The following is a 21,139-nucleotide window of genomic DNA, read 5'->3' on the forward strand; positions in this document are numbered from 1 at the left end:
ATTGGCTACTAATTGGCAAGCTGATTGACTGGTAATTCTCTATTAGGCGAGAGGGAGAGGCAAGAGGCACAGGTGTTGTGGAATTTATTTTATATGGCGTCAGCCTCCATTCATTATGGGGGGCATCCTTTATTTGCATTGAGTGTTTTTATAGCAAGCATAAAGGATTATATGATTGGACATGACAAATTAAACCAGGCCACACACAATCACACTACACACCTCAAATAAACTCTAATGGCCTATAGAAAAGTTATATTATTGGATGGGGTATATTAGTATTCAGGGATCACCTCGCTCCTTCTCAGCGTGCGTATCGCTTTAATGGAGCCGTTTATTACTCCATTAAAGCGATGTAGAAGCTTGACAAGACATGTTTGAACACCTATAAGCGTGGCCTTATATGTGTAAAAAGCGTGAAACGCAAGGCTAACGTGTTCGCTATGGTCTTTTTTTCTTTATTTTCTCATCCACTACAAGGTGTGAAAGTGGGTGATGAGATCCTTTTGCTCAACGGCAAACCTGCCTCCGTCTTACAAATGGATGACATGAGGAGCGCGTTTGTTCAACCTGCGTTGACGCTGAGCGTCAGCACCCTGCCACACATCGACCCACGGCTGCTCTGCTCCCTCCCCCCGCGGCGGTCCGACGACCCCACCACGGACATCTTCTCCCAGGACCAAGGTGGGCATTTACCTTCACGACCAAAGTCCTAATGAAAGTTTGCTGCCGGAACCAAAGATGTAGCGGAGAGCGAGACGTGAACATTGACGAACGTGTAGCAGCAGCTCCCCCTAGTGGTGAGACGGGGCTCTCCCCGTGACTTGTCAATTAAGTGTGACTCGTTAATAATAACCTCCATTAATAAACATTGAACGTCGAAAAATTAGGATAATGATCAGTTTGGTTTATTATTCAGATCAACTTATTACTAATATTGTATTTCCTTTCTTAAATTGTATCGATGGTGCAATAATCACTTTTCCAAATCAGCATCATGCATGGTGTATTCTCTTCTGTGTTCTCCCTGCTTTTATTTGCCATCCATTAATTCCAATTAATATTTAAAAGCTGTGCCCCTACCTCTTTTAGTTCAAGTTGCTACTGTGTACTGTGCCGAGTGTACTACAGAGTGTACAGAGTCGTTTGTCTTTGGGCCTCGTCCCAAAGGGTTAGCGAGTAGTGGTGTGATTATTCATGGCTGCAGCGTCTGTCCCCCCCCCCTCCGCCCCCCCCCCCCCCCCCTCGCCAGCCGCTGTCCCGTCCTCACCTGCTCTTCTGTACCCATCCAAGGGCACCATTTGTATTCCATCCCTATCAGACCTTTGGTTGCACCTGGGCTGACAAGCTGGCGTTGTTAACTCCGCAGCCCCCCTCAAAATAAACCATGAATATTAATATGGGGGGGGGGGGGGGTGACCCCCACTTTGTCACAGCGGGGGTCTCGGTCGTCAGGGATAGAGACGCCAATTAAACAATGAAAACACAATTGGGTGAACAGTTTGGGTGATGTCATCAGTTGTGATCAGCATAGAGGCGTGGGTAGTGGGGGGCCCGGGATTGACAGTTCTTGGGTTTATTGGCAGTTCGGATCAGGATCAACGCTTTGAAGTCCAGACTAAAAACATACCTTTTAATCTTCTTATCTTTTTTTGTATTTTTTTGATGCCGTTTTAACTCCCATGCTGTTAACCTTGCATGCTTTGGAGTATTGTTTCGCTCTGCGAATCAATCACGCACATCTTTTTTCCATCCTCTGTTCTCTGTGTTGTTGTTTGTTATTCTATCTATATGTTATGCTGTTTTAAATCCCATACTGTGCAGCCCTTTGCTCGACCCTGGGGGTTGAGCAAAGGGTGCCTCATGAATATAATTTACTTCGCTTTTTGAAACTTCCTTGTTCTGGGCTGCATAAAGGAGCGTGTCATTTCCTTCTCTAGCTTATTACAGCTCAACCCTTCTGTTCTCTAACCAAAAAGCACGATGACTCCAGCTAAAGCGGTTAAAACGTGCCTTCCTCCCCGTTCAGAGGACATCCTGGACGACGTGTCGGGCCTGACGGTGGACAGCCCGGACGGCACCGTGGAGGAGGGGTCCCGGATGGTTCCCCCGAGCCCTGGGGGGGACCCCGCCAAGGACCTGCCCCCCAACCAGGCTGAGCAGAAGGTGAGGAAGGAGGGGTCGTCCCGACTGTCGGGGCGTCGGTAGACACGCACGGTTAGAGAGGAAGACGAAGAACACCTCCCGTCGTGTATTTGTAAAGGCATCGGAAGCGAGATGAGCGATGTGTGTGTCTGTCATGTTCAGCGTCATGAGCGCTGAATGAGCTACTTGCTACTCGAAAGGGGTGGTGGTGGTGGTGGTGGTGGTAGTGGTGGTGGTGGTTGAGTGGTTCTGTGTTAAGATGTAGTGTCCTTGTGTCATTGGTCAGACCGCCGACATGCTGCGCTGACATGATCATCAATAATGATCTCCATCAATACAGTCACTTAGTGCTTCGATGTGTTTTATGGGCACACGCGTGTGTGGACACAGGCCTGCACTAAGTGTGTGTGTGGGGGGGGGGGGGGGGGGGGGGGGGACAAAATGGGTTTTGGTTCACAAGCTGTGTGTGTGTGTGTGTGTGGCAAAAACCCACGAGACCAATTTGAAGCTCGTAATGTCATGCTGCTTTGCTTTCTGGCTTGTTATCATAGGAGCATTTACTCGTTAATGTGTGTTTGATTGAAATGAAATCCTAGCATTGAGTTGATTTTTACATCAGTGTGGTCAGGAGTAATGACATGTGCGGCTCCCCTCCGGTGAGACCCCCCACAGCCCCCGTGCGGTGGGTGTTCCGTGTCTCTGGCGTTCAACTAGAGGCCCGGACGTGTGCACCGACCCATCTGTTTACGCGTTGCCGCGGCGACAGAGGGGATTACTTGCGTCGGACCGCGGACACGTTTTGCGGGAGGTGGCGCGGTGTCGCCCCTCTCATTAGGACCACGTCTGGTCCGATCGGGGGGATCGGGATCGACCCCCACCCTGTCGGATGCGGTTGTCAACGCCATTACCGTGGCGATGGGAGTGGGGACGGGCCCTGCTAGATGTGTGTCACAGAGCTGTAGCCAGGCGCTGGGAGATGTTCACCTCATCCAGTCCAGTTGGCCACGTCGGGTTCCATGGCTTCAGTGGTGGGGAACTCAGACATGCGTGGCAAATTCTATTTCATGTGCCCTATAAACTACGAAGTAGTCCGGGTCTGATTCAAGGGCATCACGTGGAAGATGGCTGCATTTTCATCGCTATAATGAGGCGGATTCCAGGCAGTGTATTCAGGTCGTATGGGGTGTCGTCTCCATGGATGTGCCCAGTATTGTTTACCCATGAGAATATCACATGTCGTCATTAGGCTGGTCTTCGTCTCTGACTCTTCCTCGCTTCTTCCTTCATCTTTCTGTTTGATATTCATCTCTCTCTCTCTCTCTCTCTCTCTCTCTCTCTCTCTCTCTCTCTCTCTCTCTCTCTTCCCCCCCCCTACACATCTGGCTCCTATCCAAACACTTAACCCCAATCATTTAGAGGTGAGCAGGGGGGGGGCAGTATGTCTTGGTAGCTCACCCCCTCGTCGACCAGCTCTCATCCTTTGACTCGCCGTCCTTGTAACTTTTATTCCGTCACCTCCATCTGGCCATCCAGCCCTCCTTCATCAACCTTGTTTTGCTCCTACCCAATCAGTGTTTTAGGTGTATAATTTAATAAATGCACAATATTACACAGGGAAACTCTTAGGACACGGCAGGAACACCTACGACGAAGCCATAGAAAGAAATAGCATTTATTAAGAGAGTCATAAATAAAGGTAACATTAGCAAAGAAAATGGCAAAAATAAAAGCTATTTACATCTCAGTAAAAAGCAGTAATAATATAATGATGTCAATATAATCATTATATAATATTGTATTTGATAATGAATAGAATATAGGAAGTGATTCTCCTTGGCCTTCCCCTTTCACTTTACTCCCTCTCGACTTTTCTCTCGCTCTACCTAATCTTTGTGCTATAGCTGGGTGTTGTCTCTCGCCCTCCCTCGTCTCATGTCACCCCCGGCCAGCGAAGGGGAGAAGAAGTGGGACCATTTTAATTATCCACGCATTATAATTACCTCAGTCTCCGCGGCCATCAGCATCGTTTAGTCCAAATGAGAGAGAGGGAGAGAGAGAGAGAGAGAGAGAGAGAGAGAGAGAGAGAGAGAGAGAGAGAGAGAGAGAGATTTATTTTTTGCAGACAAAAGATATTCCCCACCCAGCCCCCGCTTCCTTTAACACGATAAATCAGGCCGAGAGGATCGCTGATTGCTTGGTAGCCGTGGCGATGGTGTGGGTGATTGCCGGTGTGTTCTCCAACGTACAGTCCATCTCGTCGACTCCAGCCCGTGTTGCACTCGCAGAGGGGAGGCGATCCGTGTTATCTTTGAGAGGGAATTATGTCAAATGATGAATGGCAATCAGTGCTCTACTGTACTCCGCTCCCTCCAGAGAGAAGCCTCAGGTCCCCCCTGGCCTCGTCGCTCTGTCTTCCCCCCTCTGTTCACCTGCTCAGTCGTTCCTCAGGGGGCCACTAGAGGGCGCACTGCTGTCTGTTTTTAAAGGTGGAAATTCATGATATCCTGTAAGACTGTCTTGTATGCAAAATGCCTGGTGATGCACTGAAGTGAACTGAAAGTATTGTGTAATATATAAACACATAGTCACAAGGCCTGTTAGATTCTCATAGCCGTCATACTTATCCCATTTCCACCTATTGGGATGGTGGTGTGTGTGTGTGTGTGTGTGTGTGTGTGTGTGTGTGTGTGTGTGTGTGTGTGTGTGTGTGTGTGTGTGTGTGTGTGTGTGTGTGTGTGTGTGTGTGTGTGTGTGTGTGTGTGTGAGGCGTACCTCTTTTGGACCTTTCCTTATGCACATGGACCATGCGTGTTCTCATGTGTTTTGGGACTGTGTCGATGACGGGCAATGTGTAAAGAGTGTTAAATAACCATGTTTATCCGGTCCGGGGAACGGGTTTGCACTTGCTTCTCCACTCCTCTTTTCCCTCCACTCCCCTTTTTCTGCCTTTGCTGAGCTATAGGTCAGAGAGGGAGGGAGGGAGGGAGGGAGGGAGGGAGAGAGGGAGAGAGGGAGAGACAGTCGGGAGGGGGGGGGGGGGGGGATAGAGAAAGTGTTCTAAAGGATAGACGGAGGGAGAGGGAATGCTAAACCGAAAAGCTATGGCAGCTCAGTCTTTTTCTTAATTGAACGCCTTTTTTTTTTCTTTGCCATATCCAACAATTGCTAAAATTGGCTCAATATTTCCGCTTGCATGAGGCCATGGCATTGTTTTAATTATTGTTTTGCTTTTCCGGATGTGGGATCCGATTCCTTAAGATTACGTACCGGTTTCAGCGAATGTGTGGTTGGTCTTAGATCTGGGCAGGGAATGTAGGAAGTTTATCAAGAAGGATAAGACATTTGATATCATGTGGAACAGAGTACCCTTCATATTGGTGCCAAAAAAATGTCATGCATCAATATAGTGTGATAAGAATTGGTGTGAACTTTAGCCACCCGTCCTTTTGTAAGCAATTTATTAGTGTTGGGAGTCAAATTATCCATACAGCAAAACAAATGGTTTGTTGAATTTTGGTCAAACCCTGGCATACACTTCACATCTATCTCTAAATTTGTCAAAAATGCTAGAAATATTATACATTTGGAGTGGACACACCTGGAGGAAAGTTCCATCATTTTAAAACTCTAAAGCTTTGGGAGTGTTTAATACCATGTTGATGACATCATCATGCACACGCACAGTCAGTATGAGCTGTTATGGTTTATGTGTTACTTTATGTGTGATTGTTTGACAGTTTGCAGCCATGGCCCCTTTAAGTGTTAATGGATACATTTCTAAGGATCAGCGAACAGTCGTACACCAGCGATAAAGAAGAAAACCGGGCAGACGATGCATACAGAGGGAGGGAGAGAGAGGGAGGGAGAGGGTAAGGAGGGAAAGTGAAAGAGGGAGGGAGGGAGGGAGGGGGAGGGAGAGGGAGAGGGAGAGAGCTCTCGTGATGATCAGGGGGATTGCTGTGCTGCGGTCGGTTCCCTTCCATCTGTTGAATCTACGCACTTGTTGGGCGTCGCTGGATGCCGGACGGTACCCTCGTCATTGTTCTTTACAATCAGTTTCCCTCACTGAGCAGAACGACAGGTAAGACGCGTTGCACCACCATCTTTTGGAGAGGTATACGGCTGGAAGGACGACTCACCCCGCATTGCACCGGGCTTTGGCTGGATGAAGCACGGAGGGGAGGAGGTATCTAGGGGAGGAGGGGCCCACCAGAAGCCTCTGGTCTCCTGCTGAGAACCAGGCACGACCCAGGCGACATGTCCACCCTTAAGAGCGACAGGAGCTCCAAACACTCCTCTGAGTCCATCTATGACATGGTACAACTGGTAGGCATGCGTTTGGCTTTGTGTTGGTCACCTGCCTCTGCTGTTAAATGTTTTGTTATGGTCGTGTTCCCATCCCGTCATTTGCAGGCGTTTCACAGCATTCGATTCCGAATGGCAACAACCCTTCTTAATTCATATTTTATCATTCTGCGTGCATTTTGGTAGGCAACCTTCTTTTTGGAATATTGTCGACTTATAAGGAGCATTTATGCATTTGCTACTTTGGATGTATAACCGTCATGAGCGTACCTGCAGGTCAGTCGTATCACAAATATCGTCCGAGTGTTGCCTCTGACTCGAATATCGGACTCTATCTAGAATCAGGTCTTCTGTGAAATCGGTCCATTATCCGGCTGGCGAGTGTCTGTTCCGACCAGTGATCCGGCTGTCACTCACTGTCACCTCTCAGTCAAGGGCGAGAACCCATTAGAGATGCCAATTGTGTGTGTGTGTGTGTGTGTGTGTGTGGGGGGGGGGGGGGGTTGTTGTGTGTGTGTGTGCTGGGTGTGTCTGTAATCGTGTGTGTGACATGTGCATGATTTTATCAGTACAAAAGCATTTCCTGAGGGGGGGGGGGGGTGTCGCACATTTCCTCCTTGAGTTGCAATGAAAGAGGCTGCCTTCTAATGTGAAAGTGGATGGCTAGTTAAGAGGAGCATGACTATTATAACCCTGGCCTTCTTATAACGTTGTATGTGCTTTGGGTGACTTCTCCTCAGTCATGGTGTCTCTATACTAAAAACACGTAGAACACTGAGTGGACTTTGTATGTATTTTGAGTGTGTGTGTGTGTGTGTGTGTGTGTGTGTGTGTGTGTGTGTGGTGTGTGTGTGTGTGTGTGTGTGTGTGTGTGTGTGTGTGTGTGTGTGTGTGTGTGTGTGTGTGTGTGTGTGTGTGTGTGTGTGTGTGTGTGTGTGTGTGTGTGTGTGTGTGTGTGTGTTTGTGTGTGTGTAGGGAGAAGTGAGTTTTAGATTAGTGGAACTGGTTTCAATATGCAATCGGCATGGACAGGCCTATACCAGTTTGTCACCAGTTCTCTATTCATTACCGCTCCCATTTCACACTCCCGGATTACCAGTAATTACAAACAAAGGCCGGAGCCCTCTGGCGTTTATTCTCATGCCAATACACAACCTTTATTTCCACCAATGGCATTAGTTCTGGAATAGTTCTCTAACATGAGAAATACTCTTTATACTCTTAGAGCAGTCCAGTTTGAACCAAGTTATTCTAAAGTCTTCATGATTCATGAATTGGTGCATTATTTTTGATGACGCAATTGATGACGTCATCATTTATTCATTATTCAATTTTTTTTAACATTTTTAGCCTGAAAAGGAAAATTTGCAAATGCATACACAATGTTTTTGTTACGCGCTCTCTCTCTCTCTCTCTCCCTCGCCCCGATCGATGCTGAACGTGTTTCCTGACATGACCTTGTGGTATATCCACGTCCTGTGTGTGTGTGTGTGTGTGTGTGTGTGTGCGTGTGCCTGTGCCTGTGCCTGTGTGCGTGTGCGTGTGCGCGTGTGTGTGTGTGTGCGCGCCCTTCCTTTCACACTCGTTGGCTCTCCCGTCTTGAGACGTGTTGCTGTGTTCTCCGTAGAGCACCTCACAGTCGGTCTCCCAAGTGCAGCACGGCAGGGCGGGGGCCGTTGCAAACCAGGAGTCGAGGTCAAAGTTCAAAGACTCCGCTGGCGCCGCTCCACCAGGGATTGATAGGAGGGCCGTGTGCATGGGAATACCGCGGCGAGTTTCACCAGCGGCACTCGACGCTGTCAATAAGTACGAGACAGATGAGGGGCGTGTCCTCTGTCGTCCACCCTCTGTTCAAACACTGCTCGGAGAGGGCTCTGGCCTTCGGTTCTGCAGGTTTCCTCACGCTCGGTATTTTCAGGTGCCACAGCCCGAGGTGAGACACGACGGGAGCACGCTTTGTTGAGATCCGCTACGTGTTGATCCGAAAATCTGTCAGGCAGCCGTGAGGTCATGGGTTTCTTTTAGCATCTCTTGTATCGTTGTGTATCTTGGCACATCGCATCCCATCTCAACAGAGATCTTGTGACAAAGGTGTTTGCTCAAACGCAAGCGCGTCACTCCGAAGGAAGTATCGATGTAGGGTCTGCAGTCGTCCTAAGAGGCTGTTGTTTTCCTCTCCATCAGACCATTGTGTGTGTGTGTGTGTGTGTGTGTGTGTGTGTGTGTGTGTGTGTGTGTGTGTGTGTGTGTGTGTGTGTGTGTGTGTGTGTGTGTGTGTGTGTGTGTGTGTGTGTGTGTGTGTGTGTGTGTGTCTGTGTGTGTCTGTGATATTAACACATGATCACATGTCCAGTTTAATAGTTTGATTCTCACAGCCGTGTGTGTATATAGCCCATTTCCCCCATTTGGGATGTTATGGAGTCACACAGTCATTGAGTTGTGCGTGTGTGTGTGTGTGTGTGTGTGTGTGTGTGTGTGTGTGTGTGTGTGTGTGTGTGTGTATTTGTGTGTGTCTGTGTGTGTCTGTGTGTGTGTGTGATATTAACACATGATCACATGTCCAGTTTAATAGTTTGATTCTCACAGCCGTGTGTGTATATAGCCCATTTCCCCCATTTGGGATGTTATGGAGTCACACAGTCATTGAGTTGTGCGTGTGTGTGTGTGTGTGTGTGTGTGTGTGTGTGTGTGTGTGTGTGTGTGTGTGTGTGTGTGTGTGTGTGTGTGTGTGTGTGTGTGTGTGTGTGTGTGTGTGTGTGTGTGTGTGCGGTCGTCGGGGGGGGCTCTGTTTCAGACGATAACCCCCTTGTCCCCTGCCTCCTCCCCAGGGCACGGAGCAGGACACCGCCTTCTGCCGGGGTCTCCATGACATGAATCCCCCGGAGGCCGTCCCCTCGTCCTCCTTCTCGTCCGCCTCCTCCTCCACCTCCTCCTCGTCCTCCTCCCTCCCCCCCAGCCCCGTGTCGCCCGCGCCTCCCGGCACGGCCGCCGCCGTGGCCGCCGCCGCCGCCGCCCAGCGCCAGCTCTCTCACGCCGACAAGCTCCGCAAGGTCATCAGCGAGCTGGTGGACACGGAGAAGACCTACGTCAAAGTGAGTGGGAAGGGGGGCTTTTTCCCCAGATAAAGGTGTGTGTGTGTGTGTGTGTATGGGGGTGTGTGTGGGGGCGGGGGGTGGGGGTGTGTGAAAAGGCTTCTGCAGGGGTTCCTGTGTGTGTGTGGTTGTCTGTGTGTGTGTGTGTGTGTGTGTGTGTGTGTGTGTGTGTGTGTGTGTGTGTGTGTGTGTGTGTGTGTGTGTGTGTGTGTGTGTGTGTCTGTAATCGTGGGTGTGTGTGTGCATGACTTTATCAGTACAAAAGCATTTACTGAGAAGGACCAATAATAACGTTGTTTTGCCGGAAAATGATTCCCCAAGGCACTCTTGTTAATTGCGTTGGGTGGAAGAGGGGAACGGGATTAGGTGGACACCTGAACTAAACCGGAATCACCTGCCGTGACCTCATCACACGGGGGATTGGAACACATGTTGACATCTTTTCCGTTGTTGTTGTTGTTGTTGTTGTTCCAGGACCTGGGATGCCTGATAGAGCGCTTCTTGAAGCCTTTGCAGAAGGAGAGCTTCCTCACACAGGATGAGGTACGGCGCCCCCCCCCTTCGAACCAGACTCCCACCAAGTCGCTCGCAGCACTGCTCCGTTCAGATGCTGTCCAAGTACTTAGGAAGTAGCCTTGAGACGTGTTGGTTTGGAGTTTATTTCGTTGGAGATTTATTGGACTCACTTAAGTGGGACCTGCTTGAGAAATCACTGAATACATCTGTTGTTTATCCTCTCTGCCAGGGAGTCTGTTATTACCAGAGATAATATGTGGCAGACCTTGCCAGCCGCCCTCAATGCGCTGCTAAATTAGAGTGTATATCCATCCCATAATATAGCCAGAACAGAATCCTAGAAGAATATAGAATATACTTTAATTGTCGTTGTGCAGTAGACCCATGCTATCACATTTTCTTATGCAGCCTCTAAAACATTGCCCCCATAAACACTCACACAATCCCATGCACCAACGTCACCATATTATGTCCGTAGATATTAAATGAACCTGTTAAAAAATCTGTTTGATACACAAAGCATGATAGCTAGTTACTCCCCCCCCCCCCCCCCCCCCCCCCCCCCCCCCCCCCCGTAGTTTAAGATACAACGTCTTATGTGATGATTCAAGTGCTCGAGCTCAATGCTAACGCTGATGCTACCCCCTGTGCTCTGGCAGCTGGACGTGCTGTTTGGGAACCTGGACGAGATGCTGGTCTTCCAGGTGGAGTTCCTGCAGACCCTGGAGGACGGCATCCGGCTGGTCCCCGATCTGGACAAACTGGAGAGGGTGGAGCAGTTTAAGGTGAGCACCGTCTGACGCTTTTATACACACCTTGATAACCGAAATAAACAACATATTTCTGTACTCCCGTCAGCAGTTGACCTACTTTCTCTTGTTCATCTCATGTTGGTGTCTTTTCTCAGTTGTCTTATTAGGCGACGGTTGCGTAATAAACGTCTTTTTGTTTTTGTTACAGAAAGTATTGTTTTCCTTGGGCAGCTCATTCCTATACTATGCGGACCGCTTCAAGATCTACAGTGCCTTCTGCGCCAGCCACACCAAAGTCCCCAAGGTTCTGACTAAAGGTACTGACCCCTATTGACCCCTATTGACCCCTACTGACCCCTGTTGACCCCCACTGACCCCTATTGACACGGCTCCTCTCCTTCTGCTGACCCCACCCTCAATGTCTCTCTGCCGTCGTACTCTGCTGTCATGCATGCAGTCCTGTGCGTCTGTTGATGCAGGCGAATGGTGATAGCTAAAGGGCGTGAGTGCGGTCTCTATGAGAAAGGGAGGAAAAGGTTTTGAGACAAGGGGCGGTTTCCTCAAAAGTAGGAAGGCTATGAAGTTAAGCTGATATAATCCATGGAGGGCGGGATGGTTGCAGGATGTATGCACACGGTATGTGTATAGCACAACACGTTTGTAGACATCTTCGCGTCTATTGACACACTTCACACTGACAGAGTGCAGGTTTACCTCACCCTACATGAGTCAGCTCTTTGCCACGGCAGCCCTCTGACTACTGGAGGGGGGTTGTTTTCCCCTGCTCCTTACAGCCAAGACGGATCCGGACTTCAAGGCCTTCCTGGCCCTGCGGAACCCGCGGCAGCAGCACTCGTCCACGCTGGAGTCCTACCTGATCAAGCCCATCCAGAGGGTCCTCAAGTACCCCCTGCTGCTCAGAGAGCTCTACTCCCTCACGGACCCTGAGAGCGAGGAACACTACCACCTGGACGGTAAGGACCCCCCACCCCCACCCCCCCCTTGCACAACCCCACTCCCCAACGGCACTTCTTTATCTTAATGAGTATCAACCAGGGAATTGTGTCACTTCACCCGCCACTGTGTCGGGTAATACTTTCCAGTCAGGTCCGATCAAATTTGCATATTTCATACATTCGTCATACGGCGCTGCACAGTTCCACAACCATTACCGTCAACATCCGGCCCCCTTCTCTTTTCCAAAGTAGTTCACTAGTCGTAGCGCGCAATCATTTGCAGTGTCAGAATTCTGAGAATTTAGTCAGCATTCAAATTTCTCAAATTGCTGTGATTGCAAATTAAAGCGCTATTACTAGCGAACTACTTTCATTGTGACTGGAGGGAACTTCTTTAAATTAACCTTTAATGCTAGATTTGCATGAACGCTATTGTGTGAATTAGTTTGGTTCTCTTTCATGGAAGCCGGAAGTGGGAGATTCCTTATTTTTTTAACATTATTGTTTTATAGGGACAAACATTAACACATTTCTCCTACAGGGGATTGATAAAGTTCTATCTAGACTATTGAACAGAAAGAAACACTTGGTCATACTTTACACACTTTACCACAGCATTGGCCTGCTGAATGCCACAGATATATTTTCAGCATTGGATTGAATGACACATAAATATATAATTATGTTTTTGCACATTTGCAACGTTTAAAATTTCAGGGTATAAAGTTCAAGTATATGCCTCTACTTGTATTGCTTAAGCCAATAGCCTTTTGAGGCAGTGTTTTTTCTGAATATTAGTGTTAAGGGCCAATAATGCTTACTATCATATGTTAGTTACCATGTCTGTGGACGCATTTGTATGCAGTCACATGTAAATATAAAAAAACAAATTGACTTATGATGCTGTAGCCATGCATGTTGTTTTATTGTTAATATGTCAATTCGTTTTTTATTGAAAATACTTTGTAGAGATGAATTATCCCCAAACTTGTCATCGTAACACCTTTGAAATAAACATGATTTAACATGGCAGATACCTGTGTATTGTTTATCATATGCGGTAAGAGTGTAACGTTTTCAACTCAGTTCCTTGGTAGCACCTACTTCAAAAAAAATCACTTCTGATGGAAAAAAAGATGCGTATGAAAAACACTTTTCTTATCTATTGTTACTATTATATTGTTTAAAATGTACGCATATATTAAATATATATATAGCGTATAAAAAGTGGCTGATAAAAAAGATGAGTGGCTGGTCGATTTTTAAATCTACCTGCCACAGTGGCTGGTGGGCAAAAAAAGTTAATTTCCATCCCTGGTATCAACCAATCGATCTATGTCCTCCACCTGACGACATTCTGACCCCTAACAACACCTTCCGTCCTCCCTCTGTGTTGTCGCCTCAGTGGCCGTCAAGACCATGAACGAGGTGGCGAGCCACATCAACGAGATGCAGAAGCTCCACGAGGAGTACGGTGCCGTGTTCGACCAGCTCATCAACGAGCAGACGCTGGACAAGAAGGAGTCGCGGGTAGGGACCTCGCACAAACCACTCGTGGGTTCTCTGTAGGGCTGAACCATGAATCGAATTCAAACCGACATTGTGATTTAATGGAACGCGATAAGTCTGCGTACTGTTACTGTTACCGACCGGAGATCAGTAAGAATCATCTATTTTTCTTTTAGAATTCAATAGTTAAATAAAGATGTTATAATATCAATTTATGCATCCATTAATCTCAACACATGGAAGGAAAGAGCAGTTTATATGTTGACTGCTTCTAATGTTGTGTTGACCATACTACAAAGTGATTTATTGCTTATTTACTGAATAATACAGAACATAAAAAAAAATAAAAAATAATCACTATACGACCCTTTGGGTCCGCTGGTGTTCCAGGTGGCCGACCTCACCATGGGAGACCTGCTGGTCCACACGCCCGTGACCTGGATCAACCCTCCGTCCGCGCTGGTCAAGAGCAAGAAGCACCCCGAGCTGGCGGCCTTCGGTACGGCCTCTGCGTCGCACCCGGGGACAGACGGCCTGCCCTGCAGCCTCGTCTGCAGGGGACACACTGCGTTTTAGTCATAAAGGAAAATCAAACCCTGAAACCGCTTATTTAAAATGAGTGATTCACAGGGTTGAGATAACAGTATAGCGCAATGGATTGAGAGTAGACAAAAGATCGACTTAAATGCACAAGGTAGAAAATAAGATAAGAACGTTGTAAATATGAAACCATAAAACATTACAATCATTTACTTCAACGTTTACCCTCCAATCCAATCCGCATGCCACTGGAAAGTCTTGCTCCAGGCTTCCTTCGATCCCAATGGGGCACTCGGGTCAAACTGGGATTCAATGCTCAAGGTTTTGCCCTGACGGGAAAAATGGAAATCCTGTCATTCTGCAGGATTAGATGTCGATGGATAATCCATTGTCATCTAATCCTCCAATGTTAAACTCTTCGTACACACTCGTGATAACCCTCACCAGGAATGCACCCGTAGCCTGCCCGGGATCAGTTTACACATTGCTGCTTCTCCCGGTGTTTCAGCAAACATACTGATAAACTGTTAGACTGATTTCCTGATTCTTCATGTTGTATACGATGACGTTGGGTTTCTTAGTGGTTAAACCGAAAGGATGCTGTTGCAGGGGAACTCTGAGTGTTGGACAATGGAGCATTGGATGTCTTTATTATCTCTCAAGAGAACACACACAATGCCCTTCTGTAAAAGTCCTCTCAAGCTTCAAGCATCTTCTATTAAAAATACTTGTAGACCATTTGAAGCGATCAATATTCCCAGTGAAGCGTGGGTAAAAAGCGGTGGATTAAAGCGCGTGTTAACCTTTATTCTCGTCTCTATTTCTCTATATTTCTAGTGTTTAAAACGGCTGTGGTCTTTGTGTACAAGAACTGCACCAAGCAACGGAAAAAGATCGTAAGTGGTGTTTTCTGTTTTATTTGTTATTGCTGTCGGGTTCCTGGGTAGAACGTGGGAGGATCTCTACTCACAGTTTAAGGGGTCGCTCTGGCTGCGAGCACTGTCTTAAAAAACAAATGATAATAAATACTGTGTGCTTTCATTTCTGCACATCAACAAAAACATCAGATACTGAGGTTATGGCTTTGATTAGATTCAGCCAGAATTTCCAAAGAGAAAATATGTCCTGTGGTGTGAATTGAATAGATATTGAAAGTTCTCACTTTGTTGCATAATTTGATGAATTTAAGGCTTAATATAATAAAAGTCTATAACTATCATTTAGCAACGCAGCTTTGAGTCTAAAATCCCAGCAGTTACTTGGGTATTAAAAGGAACTTGCTATATTGATTCTACCAAAGCCAAATAATGTAAAGATCGAAAGAAATTATGCTTTTGTGTAATAACTGTTATTTGATTGAATCCCCATGAGTTAACTTCTATACTCTGGCGCCCTCTGCTGTATGAAAGCATAACTCTCTGTTCTCTGTGTTCCAGGGTGCGTCCCACCGGTCCTCTGTCACCGAGGAAAGGGATCCCGTCCGCTTTCGACACATGATCTCAACGGACTCCCTCCAAGTCCGGCCACTCGCCAGTAGGTTTTGCTGAGTAGAACGTTTTTTTGTTGCACAAATAACTGGACTTACGGGGAAAAACATATTTCAGGAAATGTCCAGAGGCATGCTTCCTCAAAATGTTAAACTTTGGGAATAAATCACTTTTCAGCGTTTATTGACCTCAAAGAAATATGCTTTTTGAACCTGAGAGCTACTTCATGGGCACTGAGTCATACGAAGGGCACCCAGTTCTATACCCTCTTCTGAAATAACAAATTTGCTCAGTTTTCCTTTAGTTATATATTACTATCAATGATTAATGATACTCATCTATGTGAAGACATGTTAATTAATTAAGTCATGTTAATGATTTCTCACAATAATTATCAACAATGACTTAAAAAAGGTGGGAAAGAGTTGTTCAAGAATGAGTAGTGCTATTATTAGAACAGGCCTGCGGGCTCCTCATGTGGTCCTTGCGGGCGCCATGGTGCCCTCGGGCACTGTGCTGGTGACCCCTGGTCTAGGATATGGATCCTTAATATAATGTAATATACATAATGAATATGAGGTTGATTCATAGGATTAGCATCCATGGGACATTTTCATCTGTCAAACTAAATAAAACTAACCATCCACAGAGAGATGCCCTCAAAAGGATTCCTACCACAGTCTTTTTCTATTCCTTGTTCAATTATAATATGTTCTGATCATAAGGACAATGAGGTTCCATTCAGGTTCATATGGCCTATGATGAGACCACTCAGTGAAACCCTTTTTAAAGAAACGTCTGTGTGCTCCACCTCTCAGACTCTGAGGATACCGCTGTGTGTGAGATAGTCCACACCAGGTCCGAGTCTGTGGGGAGACCGGAGAGAACCTTCCAGTTGTGCTGCAGGTACCAAGTCCACGCACACACGTGACCACACACACTCACACACACGTACACACGTGCCATTCATCTCCTGAACTCCAATGAATATTCAACTCTACAGCTAAACGTCCACTCAATGAGGGAGAACTTATTAGGCCTGCCTCTGATATATGGGGGGTTGTTTTCATGGGGGATTATTCAATCGATTCTTTGTTGGAATCATCAGTTAAAAGTAAACTTTGCGAAAATTTAAGATGGCATGTTGTCTGACTTTTTGAAATTGGACAAGGTTTGGAGAAATGGGAGATTAAGAGGGAGGGGTGGTTTATCTTTTGATGTTGGTAACTACAAAATATCATCAATGATCACTGTTATGCCCTCATGAGTTGCTTTAATACTCTCACAAGCATCCAGCGAAAATGAAAGTATTGATTCTCAGAACGACCTGAAACGAAAGAAAATACAGCCAAAACGTATTGATCCTTAATCCATACACAAAGCGAAACGTTGTTGTCATTTTTGGTCATTTAAAACCCTGTGGATGAGTCCGGATAGACGACACGGTGGTTTTGGGCGTCCGGCACTAACCTGACCCCGCGTGTGTTGTCTTGGGCCCGTCTCTCCCCGGCCAGCTCCCGGGACAGTAAGAAGGACTTCCTGAAGGCGGTGCACTCAGTCCTGAGGGAGAAGCAGCGCCGACAGCTGCTGAAGACGGACTCCCTGCCCTCCGGCCAGCAGTACGTCCCCTTCGGCGGGAATCGCCTCTGCCCCCTCAAAGGGTCCCGGCCCACCATGGACCGAGCCGGTGAGCAGAGCCCCCCTTCGCTCAATAGATGGTCCCGATTACCCCCCAGGCTTTGCCCTTGATTTGTTGTGTTTTGTGTTGGATTTGTGCTCTGCAGGATTTGATCGATTTTTTGGTTTGTTTGTGTGGAACGACCAAATTGCTCGATTTGTTTTATTTCCCAGACAGACATTACCAGTAGCAGCTTTCTGCCGGGGGGGCAGCATGCTGCTACTGGTAATGTTGGGTCATGGTAATGGTAATGGTCACAGCTAGGGCTTGGGGGAGGATTCATGATTCTTGTGGGACTTTAGCGGAGATTGCGTGAATGTCGAGTGGTGCTAACGTCTTGGGAGGCATAAACTACTCCTTATCTCCTGTATAAGATAAAAAGTACCTCTCGCTCTTTGTGTTCCCGGGTGAGGGGAAACCATCAAATCATGATGCCTACCACATCCACGATGCACATTGTCCATGGTAATCTCAGGCCAGAGTTTTAAGGGTGTGTGTGATTGTGTGTGTGTGTGTGTGTGTGTGTGTGTGTGTGTGTGTGTGTGTGTGTGTGTGTGTGTGTGTGTGTGTGTGTGTGTGTGTGTGTGTGTGTGTGTGTGTGTGTGTGTGTGTGTTTTTCTGTGTGTGTGCGTGTGTGTCGTTGTGTGCACCCGACCCCCAGTGACCTGTGACGTGCCGGAGCCGTCCCGCACCCTCCGCCGGCGGAAGCTGACGCGGAACCGCTTCACCATCGACACGGACCTGGTCCTGCACGCCGGCGACCACCTTGACCACCCCGGCCCCCCGTCGGACCGGCCCCCCTCCACCTACCACTACGCCCCGCTGGCCCAGTACACCCCGCACCCCCCGCCGCCGCCGCCGCCGCCGCCGCCGCAGCAGCAGCAGCCCCAGGCGGGGGTCACCGACCTCTGGGTGGAGGAGCAGTTCGACCTGGCCCGCTACGGCGAGGTGGAGACGGACGCCATGGGCGGGCTGGTGAAGGAGACGGACATCTTGAGCGACGACGACGAGTTCTGCAACTCGGTGCGGGGGGGAGGGGGGTCCACCACCTCGACGGGGGGGGGCGCCGGGCCCCTGGAGGGGAGCCTGGAGTCGCTGGGCCTGCGGGACGCCCCGACGCGGGGGGCGGAGAGAGTGAGTCGACCCGCTCGGGGTGGGGCCAGGGCGGAGGAGGGCGGTTATCAAGGGGAGCACCGGTGTGACGACGCAGACTCTATCCCCCCCCCGGGGCGCCGGGACGTCCCGGTAGCCTCCCCACCGCTGACGCTGCTCACACCCCTCAAGCACTGCGCTGCCGCCCGGGGCGCGGCCGACGCCGCCCGCGACCCGGCCTGGGCGCGGCGGGACGACTTTGGGAACAGGAGGAAGAACGACGTCTTCTGAGCGGGGGGGGGGGGGGAAACCGCCCCGATCTGGGAAACACGAGGAGCGAAAGAGCAGTGGAGGAACAACAGGACATCTGAAGAGGTTTACGACGAGAAACGGTACTTGTGTTGATTCAGACGGGATGAGTTCTGCCGCCTGGCCCGAGGGGACAATGGTGGTAAAGGGAACCAGGGTACGCTCTAAGCTTTATAGAAAACCATTGATTTGGACGCGACGACATGAAACAAACTCTTCCTCCCTCCAGATCTTTGCAAAAAATATTTTTCCTTCTCCGCCCCCGTCTTCAGCCCCCCTTACGATCCTAAGGCGATGAAGTGGCAAGGAAAAAACAGTCACAATCGAACACCACACACCCCAGGACGGCCCGCCGACGCTGTCCTGGCGGGAGAAGAATGCAGGTCACCACAGCTCAAAAAGAGTACTCACCAGTACTTCCTGTTGGAAGCGCAGTATTACCACGTGTACAGGAACCCGCCGGGCCGCCAGCGCATGCACACGTCACTTGCATGCGAGGCACGTCGTCCACACCAGCCAGCAAGTCCATAACCCGGCACAACGCATTACTGCCATTTCCAAAAACAAGCATCCACAAAGAAAAGGTCTATTTTTGAACACAGGAATGTGGCTGTTATTTTTGGGCTCCGCATAAAGCATCGCCAATCTCTATTTTGTCACTTAAAGGGCTGTCATGTTGTTGACTATCTCTACAGGGTTTTTCTGGCGTAAAACGGATGTGTAAAATAAAAATATGTCACTGTGTAAAATATAATGGCACCGAGATTCAACCCGCTTTTTACATTTGTTGGACAACGTACGAAGTGGTGAGATGAACAATCTCGATAAACATGCTGTTCTGTTGGGCTTGGCGTATCCTTTAATGCGTCTGTGCTGTGATGTTTTTGAGGCAATAGCCTGTCTTAACCATTGCTACTGTTTTTTCTATAATGTTTACACCTTGCTCAGCTGTCAGTGTTATGGTGAATCCTTTTTTGTTGTTTTCAGCATAATATCATGAACTAATACATAATAAGCTAAAAAAAGTTTTTTAGCCATACCAAAAGACTGTTTTCTACCAGTGAAAATTCTGCTTTTCTTCACAAACTTCATCATCATGCTACCCATCTTAGTCCTGTACTACTTGAATATTATTGTGGCCAATTTTTGGAAGCAGGAAGCAGTGGACACCCGTTACTGAACCCAGATGAACTAGTGCCAACTTTATGTGTCGGTGGGCCGTATACGGCGAGACAACTTCTTCCGAATCTCATTTCTTTGCGGGTGCGTCGAGACGAGGCCGCATCCGAGCGCTCTAATCACCGCGGAGTAACCGGCTGAAACGGAGAGCTATTGAAACGAGACGCAACCCAGCGCCGGGGCGGATGAAAAACAAAACGCAACCACCTACTGTCGCTTTCCGCACTCTCTCCCCCCCCCCCCTCCCCTTTTATGCCCCGTATCGTTCTATGGCTGTGTGCCTCGCTCTCCCTTCACTCCGACGTGATGTGACGTGACGTAATGCATTCCTTTTCCCAAAGCTCGAGTTCTAAAGTGACGCCTCTTTATGTGCTCGTGATCTCGAGCAGCACATTACGCTCTGCTCATCTGGACCCAGACGGGGGGCACTTTGATCAGCGGATGCAGTGAACCTGCACTTAAGTTAGGAAGTGTGAAGACGAGACACACACTTCCCTCCCCGGAGCACCCGCCAGCAGAGACCGGAGCAAGTGCTCCTTCCTTGTGCTTCTCCTTTTTAGCGTCTTTTTACTTCTCAAGATTTGATTAGGCTCAGCAGACCCGACGGGCCGTTTTGAGTACCCCGGGGTGTAAGGACTTGGACCCTCGTGAACGGGAGGTACCGTACAATCACCGTGGTCGAAAAAATATAAATTTTGTGATGAGAACCTCCTCTGACTTGTCCCTTTGTACTGTAAACTGTTCATACATGAAACTGGTGTATTCTTGTTTTTTTTGTATCTTAACAGAAAAAAATAAATTTTCTAAATTTCACTCAATTGAAGATGGCAAATGTTGATTATTTGAACACCGTTCCAACATTTTTATCCGCTTTGTTTATAGCTTTCCATGTTTATTGCAGGTAGGATGAGGTAGAAAAACTATCCAGCAGATGGAGCTAAAAACCAACGGTGTAGTCTTTATGTCGCGACAGGGGAGGGGTTCAATTAAGGTAACCTATGTGTAAATATTTTTTCTTCCTTTAAAGAATAAAGACTTTGCAAAAGCACAATTTCTTTGCTCAAATATGAGAAAGAGGATCAACGTAGATTATTTTGTATATTATCAGCCTAGCCTACCCCATGTGTCGTCTTTTAAACCACACTGAGCTTAGTTTAGGGGGTAGGCCTACATTGATTTAAGAAACCATGGTGGGCAGGATGACGGCCGCTTTCGACCGGTTTCAACAGAAAACGCTAACCTTAATGTGAATCAGTTGCCAATAGATGCTACTAAGGCGCTTTATATCTTCCAATGCCCAGTGGCGCACTCTCAGGCTTTTATGTGGGTCCTGGAGGAGGTTTTTCACTGTGACCTTATCGGGCTGTGGCTCCTGCACATGAAGCATTGGAGCTTTATGATTGCCGAGGCAGATAATAAGATTCTTTCAGCGGCCGGAGGGCGAGTGACCGCGTGGGGCGCACTGCAGGGCGACAGCTTGGCGCGGCACATCTGTGCGTAAACCTGAAGATTATTCCCCTCTTCATCAGCGCACACACATGCGCGCACACACATACGCACATACGCACACACGCGTACA

At 48.1% G+C, this 21,139-nt stretch overlaps 1 protein-coding gene across 2 annotated transcripts; it reads left to right on the top strand.

Annotated features, from left to right (window-relative positions):
* Positions 1–59: 59 nt before the first annotated feature.
* On the top strand, positions 60–20,373 carry LOC130386398 (rho guanine nucleotide exchange factor TIAM1-like). Of its 2 annotated transcripts, XM_056595303.1 has the most exons (14): positions 60–684; positions 2,030–2,166; positions 9,279–9,542; positions 10,017–10,085; positions 10,718–10,843; positions 11,019–11,127; positions 11,605–11,784; positions 13,172–13,296; positions 13,666–13,774; positions 14,653–14,711; positions 15,252–15,348; positions 16,121–16,208; positions 16,817–16,989; positions 17,642–20,373. In XM_056595303.1, exons 1-14 carry the CDS (start codon positions 444–446, stop codon positions 18,361–18,363), a joined length of 2,499 nt encoding a protein of 832 aa, XP_056451278.1. In that variant the 5' UTR covers positions 60–443; the 3' UTR covers positions 18,364–20,373. The 2 variants fall into 2 exon arrangements, with proteins under 2 accessions (XP_056451278.1, XP_056451279.1); XM_056595304.1 differs by lacking the exons at positions 60–684; positions 2,030–2,166 and adding an exon at positions 6,101–6,471.
* Positions 20,374–21,139: the final 766 nt, after the last annotated feature.

Source organism: Gadus chalcogrammus, chromosome 7 (assembly GCF_026213295.1).
Source record: "Gadus chalcogrammus isolate NIFS_2021 chromosome 7, NIFS_Gcha_1.0, whole genome shotgun sequence".
Taxonomy (NCBI): domain Eukaryota; kingdom Metazoa; phylum Chordata; class Actinopteri; order Gadiformes; family Gadidae; genus Gadus; species Gadus chalcogrammus.